Raw genomic sequence first — 15096 nt, forward strand, 5'->3', positions numbered from 1 at the left:
CCCTCATCCAAATTATTATTCTTATACCTGTTCGGCTATTGTCTTGACAACTATTGCTTATTGCCTTTCTGTTGCCCTATTTTATTATCTTTCGATGTCATTTGTGATGTTTTTCCTAGAGGGCTCCGAAGCCTTAAGTTTTCTGCTAAAGGAAACATCTGGGCGGGGCGAAAGCGACAGTTCCGCTCGAGCGGGTGGTTGTGTCGCAGACTCCGCAATATGCACCTCGGCCTGCACTTCTACCTTTGGTTGATCCATATTGCTATCAGATTCCGAAGTACTGAAGACGATGAAGACGAAGATACACCTTCATTACCGTTACGCTAACACAATTAAAATGCGAATTCAAGGGAACAGAATAGTATTATACTTGTTATAAATTTCCGAATGGAAAAATCCGTTGACTTTTTTTTATTTATTTAGTTAGTTTTGAGCACTTACCAAAAAGATCGTTGACCACTCAGTGTGAAAAACGCCGATGAGGAGCGCATTTTGCCATTGCCATTTGATGTTTTAGAAGTTATGCTGCTAGCCGGTCTAGGCTTTGTGCAGCTTCATCGAAATTGAGCCCGTGGTAACAGAGGTCCACGGACTAAAAATTTTACGCTGGGTATCGTACCCCAGCTACGACTAAGACGTCCACAAGGTGTATAGTGTAGTGAGTGCGGTGTAGTTTATGTAGGATGTCGGGAGAGACACGGGCGTCTCCGGGCCGCCTTCGCTTGAACGCGTGTTAGGCGGACACAGCCGCCGTGTGATGTGTAAGTGAGTACAGTGTGCATGACATGTGCATTGAAACCGCTGGAGCTCGATGTGAGGCGTGTATCCTGGCGTTGAGCCGAGGAAGCGGATATTATTTAAATTCCGCTTTAAGGGCCGCGAGAAGGACCGAGTGCTCCACAATACAGAGAAAGCGCTCCGAGGGACCGGAGGCTATGCGGAGTTTGAGGGGCGCAGCACAGATTCTTTGCCTCTACACGCGCTTCCCGGTGGAGGGGATGAGAGAAAGGAACAGATAGATAAAAGTTGGAACTGACGAATCAGGGAAAAGCAGTGTTGCCATTTTCAATGATTATCGGCTTTGAGTAGCGGTACAGTTGTTTAATAAGTATATATTTCTATATTTTTCTCATTACGAAATTGGCGTCTTCTTGTAATGTTGTTACTTAAATTACTTCATAATTGAAAAGAATACCGTTTATAAAGCTCAAAAACATGATGGTAGATTGATCGAGGATTTTTTATTTTAAATTAAGAATAAACAGAGCAATGCCTGTCTGGGAGAAATTGCCATTTGCGACCCACCGCCCTTTATATTTCATTGTTTTCCAATTTCACCAAATATCTTTTTATATTATATATATTGATTCACAATAAAGAGTAAATAAATATATAGACAGACTCGAGATAAATGAAATTACATCCTAATAGTAAGGGAAACAAGCTATTTGTGTTTTTAGGTAAAAACTTATCTATAGCTATACTCATCGCCTTGGAAAAAATATTTTTTTTTCATTAGAACCGTTATTACACTAACTCCAGTGCCCTCTAACTAGCACACAATAATATGTAAGCTTTATTATTTGACAGCAAATAGGTGCGACGCGATGATGCTTTAGGTTTTCAATGAAACTTAAAAATATATCCCATTTTACATTATACGTTTAAAAACATTATACACTACAAATAGCCATGTAAAATAGAAAACCTGTAACAAACGCCATATAGAAAACAAACAAGCTTACACCGCAAACACGGATTAAAAGTTTAAATTATTTCAGCAGGTAACTTGTTCCAGCGGCTAACAGATTTTCGTCCGAAACTACCCGCGTCGTGAACCAGATGCCGCGTAATCCGCTTGTTAATTTTGTGTGAAACGCCAGGACCTTTCGTATCCATAGATTCGAAGAGAAGTCTAATCAATAAACATTTTAATTTAGAGTGAAAAATACATGAACATTATAGAGAGTGATTGCTAATTAGAGTAAACGCTTTAAAACCGTCATCATTTTCATACCGATCGATAGAAGTCTACTGCAAGGTGCAGGCTAATGATCACCAGGATGACCAGTCTTGCACTGCCCGCATTCACCTACTTACCGCCACCCTTACTTTGATCATCCGTCCACCTAAAGGATGGTCTAACCTCGCCACTTTCACCAGGTCGTGATCACCACATTAATTAGTTTTTTCCATAGAATGCAACAGGACAATAACTTCTGGCAGTACAAAATAAACAATAATTAATTTGAATATATTACGCTTAAATTAGCATATCACTTTTTCTCACCTACTTATCATTATATTATTTATTATGTTTGAAACCAATGATTTTTAGATAAGAATTGGTCTGCAAGGCAAAGACCTTCGCCGAAGATAACCATGTGGGTATACCCCATAATATCCACCCTTGGTAGCTGGGTTGGCGATCGAAGTGGGGTACGAAGATGTCGCTTTGGATTTTTTTGTGTGCGGTGGCAATCCTGCATAATTAATGGACAAAGGGTGAATTATCTAAGGTTGTATGTCGGTAATCGAACCTGCGTCCTTAAGTCTTTGTCCTTTACTGGTGCGCTGCCTTTGCTGCCGTACATTAATTAATAGCAAATAACCTAAAAAATCATATTTTACACCGATTTCGTTTTAATCTGTTTATTTAAACAATCGATGCATTATGTTACACAATAATAAATTGAAAAATACAGTGTTCTAATTGTTCGATGCGAAGAAGTTTATCATTTTTATTTCCGTAACCAAAATTTATTTTTATAGCTACACTGTTTTTTATGTAAAGAATAATTTATACTCTTTAAGCATACATCAAAACATTTTCAGATTAGCGTTTATAATCGAATCCTTTCAGAAAGTAATACAATTCAGACGGGAAAACTGCCCGCCGTACCCACATCATGCCCACAATACGAGCGACATTTACAAAGTGATCTCGTAACTTTGAAAAAAAAAACCATAAGCGAAATGACAAATTGAAATTGGTTTTTCGCACTCAATCCAATTTTGTCAGTGTGTAATGTTGTTACACATTTATTCATATTAATATCATAATAGGTATTATTTGAAGTGACCATTTATATATGTCATGGGAAGAATTCTACAAGAGCCCACTCCGAAACAAACTAGAATCACATTGTACTTCTAAGGTATTCTCTAATTTTAGACAACAACAATTGATTTACATCCTTGTAACTTTGGCTTATGCATCAATAGTAATCGGTAGTAATCAACCATAGTTATAAAACTTTTACATCTATTTCAAATCACCCCATATAAAGTGATCACTATGAAATGTGTTATTCATTTATTCATTCTAATATAGTAAACAATAATAAATATTGATACATACAAAATCGTTGTTTTTATATAGTGCTTTAAACTGGTGAAATATATTCACCAGTTTAAAGCTATTACACCTATAACCAATCACCTATATATAATCATGTTCGTCATTCATATTCAAAGATTCTTAGAAAAAACTTTGCAAAATATTAATATCTCAGTTTGTGAAGAAATATTAAGAAAAAATAAAAGTCCGTCGAGCAAAGCCGGTACCTTGACGCAGTAAAATTAGTTGCTAGTTAAGTTCTGTCTCTGCGGAAGTTAAATTGCCTCCGCGACTTCTGCGTTTCTTTAGTTTTTAGTCTCCGATAGAATTCGTATTTACATAAAAATAATTTTAAAATTTTCTTATCTCCATAAAACCTACGGTGTTAACAAGAAATCATAAGGAGTAGAGAGAGATTCTATATCTTAAATTAAATAAAAGACTGTTTTGAAGTAAACCTCATGGCTGTTCCATACGAAATGCTTTTACTGTATTTTTCTGATAACATTGTCTAAACAGCCCGGAGAGCTTTTACAGCTTCATCGAAGCTGAATTTACGGAACGGAACGATCCGCGAACTTATGAAAAAAAATTACTGGGATAAACAAATTCCAGTTGCACGATGAAGTTCGCACATTCCTGGGACTCCATCCCCCGGAAAGTGAGCAAATTGAAGCTTATATTGACAGAATCACATGACTATCATGAAGGGTTTGATTTAGAGGTAGTAGATTTATAGGAAGAACTTGTTGTGGTGACGTTTGTCACCATAATGCATTTTAGTGTTAATCGAAGTCCGTCATCAGGCAAAAAGTCCATATTTCTCTAATCCCTTCTTAGGAATTGTGCGATAACACGAATTCAAGTGTAAAAGCAACAAATCCTTAGGTCTGAGTTAAACCGTAATGCTTTTATTTATTTGAAACGAAAATAATAAATATTCAATCGAATTTTGACCCGCAACCAAAAATCTTATCTACATGTGCATATATTTATATTAAATGCTTAATTTTGGCTTGTGATGCTAAACAAGACTTATCTATAGGTATATCCTAATCAAACTTATAAATAGTTTTTAATTATACTGAAAAATATTAACAATAATAAAAACGTAATATTACTAGATCATCATTTACTATTTAATTTTATTACTTATTTTGAATTATATTACTTTGATCACACCTGTACATAAATTCAAAACATAAAAAGAAATAAATAGTTCAAAAGTAATCTACTTTCAAGACTCGCAGAGGGGCAATACGTTTGCACAGGCAAATTAGTTGCTAGTTCTGTCAGAAAGGAAGTTAAATTGCCTTCTCGACTTTTGCGCTTCTTTAATTTCTAAAGTTAAGTGGGTTATAGCATGGAAATTACTTTAGACTTTGAATTATCTTCCAGTTCTACAAAATATACGAATCTCACTTTAACAAGCCTCAAAAGTCATATTAATATTATATCAGTCGTGTTTTGGATTTTCAAAATCAAGCAAAACGAACAATTTTTTTAATATATAGCGTCACTCTCATTTTATGTATGTGTAATATAATATATTAAAATGTATGTAATGTGTGTAAATTTAATACATTTTTAAGATTTATAGATATTGTAAAGAAAAAAATTTAGGTTTATTTAAAAAAAAACATCGAGCTACAAATGTCGACCAAAAAATATAACTTTTAATTGAATGTTAGAATCGAAATGATTTGATAATTTTCTATTTTAATAAAAAAAATACATTTTTTCTATACACAACATTATAACGAATCTCTAAAACATCTCCAATGTCATTTTTCCATTACAATAAAAAATATTTTGACAGCGTCCAAATTGACAAGTAAATGAAAACAATTGGGATTAAAACCCTTTATAAAAACGGCATTAAGCAAAATATCGTATAATATAACCTAAAACAACCAATGTTATTAATAAACGCATACTATAAAACTAAATTATTTAACAAACCTTTGTTCCTTTGTTACATGGATAAGGTTATTATGACTCAAGGTGATTCCGCTTCAAGATGATATGAAGTTTTTATCTTGCTTCTGAGCCACCCGCCTTATATGGGATGTAAAAGGTTTAATACATTCGTTTATTACCGCGTACGTCAGATATTATTTGTATTCGAAGATGAGCGACCGTGACGGATCAAGTGGATCAGACTCCCAATGGGGAGACAAAGGAGAAAAGAGTACGAGGACTCCATCCCAGCCAATGCCTACTGGATCTAGATCAAGGTTGGTCAATATTCAGCAAGTAAAATATATTTAAATTTCTTTATCTTAGTAATGTAAGACCACATGTTTATCGTTTATGTAAATAATTGATTTTTTTATGTTAGTTACTCAAAAATAATCGTTCTAAAATATTCTTAAAATATGATAAAGTACCAATACCTCACTATAATATCTAAATAAAATCTTATAATTATTTGTCTATTAAACTTTGATATTTAATTAAAGCAGACTTTTCTTTGTTTCTTTAATAAATAATCTATTTTTATCTGTAAAATTAATAATGTTATTTTATGTCGCTATGTTTCAGTGCTAGTAGTTACTACTCAAATGAGCCTATCCAGTTTCGAGTAAGGGGCTCTACAATCACAGGAGCATCTCCACCTAAATTTGTGACACTGGAAGATATAATGAAAGCGGCTCATGGTATGCAAAACATGGCATTGGCACATGAAATTGCTGTTGATCAGGATTTTAAACTAGAACCTTTTGAACCACCAGATAATAGGTAATTTTTAATTGTTGTCTTCCTTACACAATAAGGTATAAATATTTGTCTTGCTCATTCATAAAGCAATTTTCATGAGGACTAACTTACTTTAAGTATAAAATATGCATGTGTAAAAAATATGCATTTTGATATTAAATCTGTACTGATTATATTGTATAATATTTTATTTATTTGGAATTACTGCCACTTTGCTACATTGTAGAATATTAAAAGGAGAAATATTTATTCAAATAATATTATTGATTAGGAGTGCATCTAGATACCAGACATTGGTCCCTACCTTTCAGCTATGTACTAAAATTTTGTTCATCAGAAAATTATTTTTAATATTAAAAGAAAATGAGAATTCAATATTACACAAATATTTTTAGTCAGAAATGCAGATTTTTTTTGTCTCTCCATAGTGGAATTACTGAAATAGATATTTTACTGTGAAATAATTTTTCATTATAATCTATTGCAGTTATCAAAAACTTGTTAAAGAAACTATGCATAAAGCATACTTTGACTTACTAAGGGAGCAGCTCAACTCTGATCCTCCTGAATACAAGCGGGCACTTGTTTTACTTGAGGATGTAAAGCAGGTAAAATATACCTACGCATATTTTTACTTTTATTGTTACCGTTAAGGGAGAGATTGAATGCTGTGCTTCATTATTATAAATTTTAGGGTTTCTACACACACCATGTTTATATTGAAAAATCACCACAGCTCATAAACAGCAGTCAAACAAAAAATCCTTGTTATTGGACAACCCGAATAATTATTTGTCAAACTTGTGGGTGAATGTCCTACACAGTGCTTCTCAGTCTATGGTCTCCGCTGCAGAACCTTAAGGCCCCAGTGGCTATCTGTTATCAATTTAACTAGGTAATATAATATTAATTGTCCTAAAGTCTTAGTTCCCAAAATGGTCTAGGTGGACCCCAGAGGTCTATGGGTTACTCAACGAGGTATACTATGGTGTGACAAAATGGAGGTCACAATTTCTAAAAAATTATGAAAAATTATCTGCTTTTCAAAGTAAAGAACTAAAGACTTCTATCAATATTGGCAAATACATTTTAAGAAGGTCGGTGACAGTTACTAATGAAACCTTGCATATTGCATATTAGATCTCACCTTTTTTTTGTTGGATCTTTTGAATATGATAGGAATGAGGGGAGTCCTGAAAGTAGCTAAATTTTGAAATTAGTCTACGAGAAGAAAAGTAGGAACCTTTGATTTAGAGTATACACTATATAACGCAAGACATTAAATCAGTAATCATCATCATTGCATAATTGTTATAAAAGTAATTATCATTACTTGTTTTGCACCTTTGTCAGATTATCTAAAGTTTGTATATTTTATTTCACAGGGTCTGTTCTCTATTCTTTTACCGCATCATGTGACACTACGTGAAATGATTGAAGAGGTATTGGATAATGACTTCATTAAGCAACAGGCTGAAAACAACAGCCTTGATTTCCATAAGTATGCAAATTTTGTTGTCGATCTTATGGCGAAATTGGCGGCTCCTGCAAGAGATGAAATGATACAGAATATAACTAAACTGACTGATACTGTAAGTTGTTTAGTTAATAATTATTTATTACTTTTTCATTTTAATTATTATTACTTCTTCATATTTTTAGCCCATAGACACCCACTGAACGGCAAAAACGTTATTCATAGATCGCCACGATAAACAGTCTTATGCAGCCTACATCCAGTGTCTTCCGCGACTTTAATTATGTCACTTTAATAATAACTAGTGATATAAAAGATGTCTTTATTCATAACTCAATCTGTAACTAACATTATTAAGCTGTTGCTAAATGATTAGAGATTGAATATGTCAATAAATATTTACCTAAAATTGAAGTGTTGGCTTATTATAGAAAGTACTTTGTATCGATTGAGACAGCTATACCTGTTTGGGAAAGAGAAAATAAACTATGCTTGTTAATGCACAGGTATAGGCTAGTTTCTTATATTGATTTATTTACAACTTTTTTCAAAGACTCATCCATGATTTAAAAAAAAAACTTGTATGTGCAAAATTGCATTAAATATTTTTTTATCAATGATAAAAGCAATAAAATTGAGGCGCTATTGCTTCATATTTCACGAACTGTACTTCGTCCGCTTTGCTATGCTCACACTGCCTTTTACAGGTATCGTTTCATAAAGTCCATTCATGAATAATTACATTTACCATATCACATGTCAAAAATCAGTATTCTGGCTAGGCTTTATATATACAAAAAACATGATTTCAAACTGCAGAAGTTGCAGATGGAATTTCCTAAAATTAGTTCATGGTTGACTTCAGCTCAGTAATAAGAATATTTCTGTCAAATTGCAAATCTTATGGTTCCAGATGTATTGCGACCAGTCACTTAAATGCAAATCTTATACATATATATATAAACATATATTATTTATGTTACTCACTTTGAAAGAAAATAAATATTCAATTGTACTTACATTAAAATTATTAGATAAACAATTTAATTAATATTGTATAACGAAAAAATGTAAAACATATTAGAAGTGAATTTTAATAAATATTTTCATGTAAATTTATAGGTAGACATCTTCCGCGCAATCCTAGAGACACTTGAAATTTTGAAACTAGATTTGGCAAACACATTAATAGCAATGATAAGACCTCATGTGCAACAAGAAAGTGTCCAGTATGAGAGGGCAAAGTTTGATGAAATGCTGAAAGTTTCCGAAGGTAACATCTTTTTTGTAAATATTTAGGTTTTGTCTTTGCTCTTGATAGTAAAGTATTAAATCTTTAAGATATATATTATGCCGTAAAGAAAGTGTGAAAAGGTCTCTTATTTAATTGGTTAAAGCCACTCATTTGCTGTTACAAATAAGCTCTTATACAGCATTGTTTTTACACGGACTTACGTGCTAACACAAATACCCACATATAAACACACTCAAGTTGGTCTCATAAGTTTGCACTTTTAAGCGTAAATATTTTAAATTTTCTCCTCATTTTAATAAAAAAAAGTTTTTATACATTTTTTTTAACTAGCTTCCTACCCAGAAATGGGGGTTGCTTATTGCAAATACTTTTTTACTGCAGATAGCAACACACAGCCAAACATATCTATATCTATGTAATATATAAACATACATTATTATTAGTTAAAGTTTTAAAACATATCTTCAACCTTCCTTTTTTTAGTTCTAAATCTAAAATTTATAGTATATTATTAAATAAATCTCATTCAAGAGTTTTTAATTGATATTACAATAAAAACATCAAACATTTTTAAACTTCATTTATAAAAATAACAACTGTTGAGTTTCTGACCGGCTATTCTCAGCAAATCAGCATTCTGAGCTGATGGTAACTTTTATTTATTTTAATATTATAAGTATTTTATTTATTTTCACATTATTAAGTTATAACTTATAATGTTATTTCGACTATATAATAGTGCGTATTCTAGTGGGCATTCACGCCTACTAGAATACAAATATTTTGAATTCTTATAATTCTGTAACAAATACTGTAAGAAGCCTGATGATGTTACACTACATATTACAGATTGTCCCAAATCTTCCTTTAGGCAAGCTTTTTAGATCCAATCATTTCATGGAATATTTACTAAAGTGGTGTTATCTAATAATGTAATCAAAAAGTAGGGTGAAATCGTTTATAGCACAATTTCATTCCGTTTAAAGTAATACTCGTCCGATAAAAAGCAATTTTGCCAATGCTTATTCCAGTCCTTAAAATAAGTAATAATGGATTCGGTCTTGATCTCCTCAATCGTGTCAAACGACGTCCCCGCATAAGACTTTTAAGTCTACTAAATAGCCAGAAGTCGCACGGAGCCAAACCAGGCGAATATGGTGGAGGCGGAACGACGAGTCGAGTTTTTAACGCTTTTTTTTTTAAATTTTAAGTATTTTGACACCAACCAAGACATGAGGCATTTGACATATTTGAAATATTTGACAAAAATAACTGTAACTCGGAGATAATTAACAGACAGACAGACAGTTCTACCAACCTACGAAAATTAATTTATCTGCCTTTCTAATGCCTGGGAGTTTTAAATAACAATTTCACCTTACTTTTTAATCACAGTAGTGTACATCAAATGTTAACACGTTCGCGCGCGGTACGTCGGTGGGCGATAGAAGATAAAAAACTAACGCGACACTACGTCGACAGTCGTTCAAGTTTGAAATCTAGTAATCCAACGTACGTCGACGGGCGGTATTGTTTCCTATTATGATAGAAAGAAATCTGCCAGAACGCCCTAGGACGTGCGACGCCTGAAGACGTTCTGTCATTTGGTATGGTATTGGTAAGCGGACCTACGCAAGTACGCCTATGGACTTAGTATGGAAAAAACGTGTGTCAAAATGCCAAAATTTGTCATGCATTACAGCGCGCGAACGTGTTAAGAATGCCATTGAACCTTGTATTAAATTGGGATCTTCTGACATTCTTCTTATGGCATACACAACGGCTCATTGTAATTAATCTTTATTTATTTGTTTAGATTCACCAGCTGTACACATAAGTTAAAAGTACATTAAGTAACTGTATAAATAATAGTTCTGTTATATGTTCCTTTATAGGATTTTTACACAACTTTATTAATTTAAATTTAATTATATATTATTTTTATAAAAATTTTACACATTATTACAAAAATATTGTAGAAAGAAAGATCAGACCACGACAAATCAAAAAGAATGAAAAAAAAAGTGATCGTACGTGAGAGGAAACATCTGTCTTACGACTTTAGACACCAAAAGTGCTCTTAATTTGAAAATGTTTCCTCGAACGCGAAATATTCTTCAAGGCTATATATTTATTAAAAATACACATTTAAAATTGAAAATCTGTTATGGATACAGTGAATTATTAGTTATCTTAAGTAGATACTATGAAAAAATATTTATCTATGTACACTTAAAATTATTACATGTTACAGATGGATTAAAATTCACCAGGGAATGGCTGCAAAGGCACATAGATAAGACAGGGTTGAGCATACCGGTGACAGACACAAACATAATAAGAAACATAACAGCACAAACATTAGCTAAAGCCTATTTAGAACTACTCGAGTGGGACGGAACAAAGAATTATCCAGAGGTATGTATAAGATCATCCACATATCATTATTGTACCACTAGCTTTATATACTAAAAGTATAAATTAATGATGGATTGCATAAATAAAAAAAAACTTATAATGCGTGTACATGGTTAAATTTGATAAGTATACTATAGCTACATTTTTAATAAGTATTCATTTCTTATGAACAATATATTCACCTTCGTTGTCATCAACCTTTTGCCATCTAGTATACAAATTTTCAATGCCGGAGCGGTAAAAATCAACTGGTTTTTCTGTAAAACGACCGAAACGACATTACTTTCCGGTCCCTCTAATATATCCGTCTCACTTCCCCATTAGTAACCCTAGCTTTCTTTTATTTAGTGCTTTCTATAATTAGCCAATACTTAAAAATTCACACAGATATTCACTGTGAACACGCATATAAATGTTTTGTTAATCAATTTATTAAAGGCTTCTATCACTTCTGCCAAAATTGCAGGATTATTTCCCATATTGAGTTTTAGTTTAAACACTGAAATGGATTTTTCATCTAATCTATTTTTCACATAGTTCTTCATAAAATAACGCAGTGGTATTAAACAGCATGGTCTGCTATAACAACAAATTTATTCAAATTATAATACATCGTTTTTGGTAGGTGTGTGAAATGTGCTTCCGTCGTATTGAAAACACATGTCATCCTTACATGTTGGAAATCAAAATTCATTTTTTAAAATTTGTTTCCGACCATCGAGCCCTAAGTTAGGTACCCCTGGATTTACTGATACATTATTTTTTACAGACGTTAGTGCTGGATTCGTCGCGTTTCGCCGAATTAGGTACGCAGGTGTATAAGTTGATCTGTGTAGTGTCAATACTGCTGGTCAGTCCATCGTGTGGCAATGATCCGTCTTCAGCCACGCAGAAACAGCAGCTTAAGGAAAAGATCGTCATAATATTGGATAACACATCTAATGATATGTAAGTTTCAAATACCCGCTATATACAAAGCAATCTTTATAAGGACATTATAACGTTGCCGACCTAACAAAAGTTTCTTCCTCGCCTCTTTAAAATCACAACCCATAACAAAAATACATAAATCATAACCAGACAAGATCATGCCGTCTTCACAGGTGTAAACAGATACCTACTTCGCGAATTTTCTATAACTGATAAAAGCGTTGCTGCATCCATGTAAAAGCCATCGACCACTTTTACTATCAACTGCCTATGGACATACCTGCTCGAAACGAATTAGACATTGTATCGGATTACCTTAATAATACTGTTTACAATCGCTTGCTCTGTATATATTACAGACAACAGGACTATATACCATTTCATTCATCATTTAAAAAAAATGGTTTTTAAAAATAAAAGTTATCGGTAGGCCTGACAACGGCATCTGATCTTCATCGGGCACTTTTAGAAACGGAATTCTTATCTCGTATTAACTGACAGTCGAAGAACCTTCTCGAAATTCCATGGACTTGGTCACTTTATGAAATAATCTGAGACAGAACTTGAATTTTTCGAATTTTCGGTCGTAACACATATCAGTTCTATAAACACATCTTTTACCGTTTATAAACAGTAGCTATGTTAATATATCTTATAAACTGCAGAGAAAACCAGTAATCTATGATATCACAGTCCTAAACCACTAAGCTTCGACTGCTACTATATCATATATGTTTTATTAATTATCATAATAAAAAGTTTACCCTGTCTTACCGTTGGTTTCTGTTTTAAAAATGTATAACCTAGTTTTACTAAAATGACAAATTTTTTTGTCTTAATGTCTGTTGCCTGTTCATGGTTACATCAATGTGTGTGGTACAGAGCATAAATTTTCTTTTATTTCATATTATATGGAAATTAACTTTATTATCATTTATTAATTGACACGTTTCAGAGAACTGAAAGCAATATTACCTTCAGTGGCGGAAGAAGTAATAGTGTTTACGGAGCAAATTCTAGATGGTCTCAATCAAGACGGCCTTAGTGGGGACAACAAAGAACTAATAAGGACCCAAATAGTATCGCTGGGTGATCCCGAGCATAGAGTGAGACAGATAGTCCGTAAGTGTTTTATTTTGTATAAGCTCTGATGCCAATTCCCTTGCTGAAAATCCATAAAGAACTTTTTTTTAATAACCAATACATATTACGTTAATATTTCTCAAATTATTTACATTTATGATAATTCAATTACTTTACATAAATTAACAAATAATTATAACAATATTAAATAAAATATTACTGTTAGATGAAGTGATAACCAAATCCTATGAATAAGTCATTAAGAAAAAATGAAGCGTTCACAAACGCAATTGTAGTAAAATAATTTCGCCAGAATCAAATATCACATCGAAAGTTATTTAAAATGAAAACAAGACTATTTATCATATGCATCCATTTAAATTCCATCGAGACTTAATTTAAAAAATAAGGTTGACTTGTGGAAAATGTCTACAGTCATTATCCCGCCATTATAAAAGTTGTGAAAAGAGTAAATGAATAAATTCGTTTATGGTCATTTCTTTAGATTATTTGCTATATTTAATCTAACTTGTAATTTCGTCATTGAATACAGGTTATTAGTAGTAGGTGTAGAGATGTATGTATATTTTGTCAAAAAGCTTTTAAGTTTTTACATCTTTTTAATAATTTCTATGCCATATGCCACTTAAGAATAAACTCAATAAAACGAGCTCTTGTATAACGGACGTGTAATTAATCATAAGAATCATAAATATTTTTTTAAGATTTAGATATAATTATACGTGAAGGCGTCCAGAAAACCTTAGGTTGTATAATAACTAATAATATGCTAATCAAACTATAGCTCTTGTTCCCAAGTACATCACTGACGACCTCATTTGAAACGATAGACCTAAATATAAAGCCTTATTGTGAATCATGCAAAATTAAGTCATAATGATGCCTTATCCTACCTACTAACGCTATCACATATCAAATATTGAAATTTATATTTGACTGTAATTGAAGACTACCTTCATCATTTACAATAGAACAAAACACTACTCACCACACCACAACACCCGTTCTTAGGGGGCTGCCGCCTACTTGCTTGACCCACCCACGAACAGCGTTGGCGAACCGAGGTTGGATCCGGATCGCTCCTTTGGCTCGCCTGTGATTCACGCTTGCGTCCCAAGCCGCAACATAAACACTACACAGCTTACTACGTGCGAACGTCATTGTACAACTCGAATGCGTCTGTCCAGCTTCTGTTTTATTTTTAAGTTAACCAAACCTTCCGCTCTGTGAACTCAATTCCGATGAAGCTGTAAAAGCCCCCGGGCTAACAGTATCAACTTCAACCGAAACCAAGCAAGCTAAGTCTGAATTTCCTTATTTTAAAACAAGTGTTGCCATAATTTGTTTCTTATATTTGATAACATTTTATTAACAGGTCAAAGAGTACTAGAGTTTCTAAAAATGATCCTGGTATGCGCCGGCGGTTCCCGTCAGATACCAGTCGGCCTGTCCGCCTTTACTCCGGAACTAACTGCCGTGTCTGGAACTCTGCTCCGCTATGTCATGCACAACAAGGCAGTATTCACCAAACACTACCTTGATATCGTGGCAGAAGAACTGTCTAAAAACTAATATCAAATTTATTACAAGGTAAACCGCTGAAAATATATGTTTTACTTCCGTTTTATACAATAAAATTTGTTCATTATTGCTATAGCAGTAAGGGTGCTATTGTATAATTATTACAACAAATGCAATAAATAATTTAAGTGCTAAGTTTAAATATATCTGCTTTCGTGTGAAAATATCATATTTCAATAATTATTTATGATTTTTTTATAATTATTGTGTTAATGTGCTGCCTAACATATATTGTCGGCAATAATTAAATTGAAATTTAAGAAATCAGTT

General features: G+C 32.8%; 1 protein-coding gene across 1 annotated transcript; it reads left to right on the forward strand.

The window, feature by feature from the left end:
* The first annotated feature begins 5166 nt into the window (after positions 1–5166).
* On the forward strand, positions 5167–15096 carry LOC137923744 (T-complex protein 11-like protein 1). Its single transcript, XM_068767005.1, has 9 exons — positions 5167–5577; positions 5885–6082; positions 6549–6669; positions 7447–7653; positions 8661–8811; positions 11048–11211; positions 11981–12159; positions 13097–13263; positions 14621–15096. The coding sequence occupies exons 1-9, from the start codon at positions 5471–5473 to the stop codon at positions 14815–14817; spliced, it is 1491 nt and encodes a 496-aa protein (XP_068623106.1). The 5' UTR covers positions 5167–5470; the 3' UTR covers positions 14818–15096.

Source organism: Battus philenor, unplaced genomic scaffold (genome assembly GCF_028537555.1).
Source record: "Battus philenor isolate CCGP_79_NKW_IND1 unplaced genomic scaffold, ilBatPhil1.0.hap1 SCAF_22, whole genome shotgun sequence".
In the NCBI taxonomy this organism is placed as follows: domain Eukaryota; kingdom Metazoa; phylum Arthropoda; class Insecta; order Lepidoptera; family Papilionidae; genus Battus; species Battus philenor.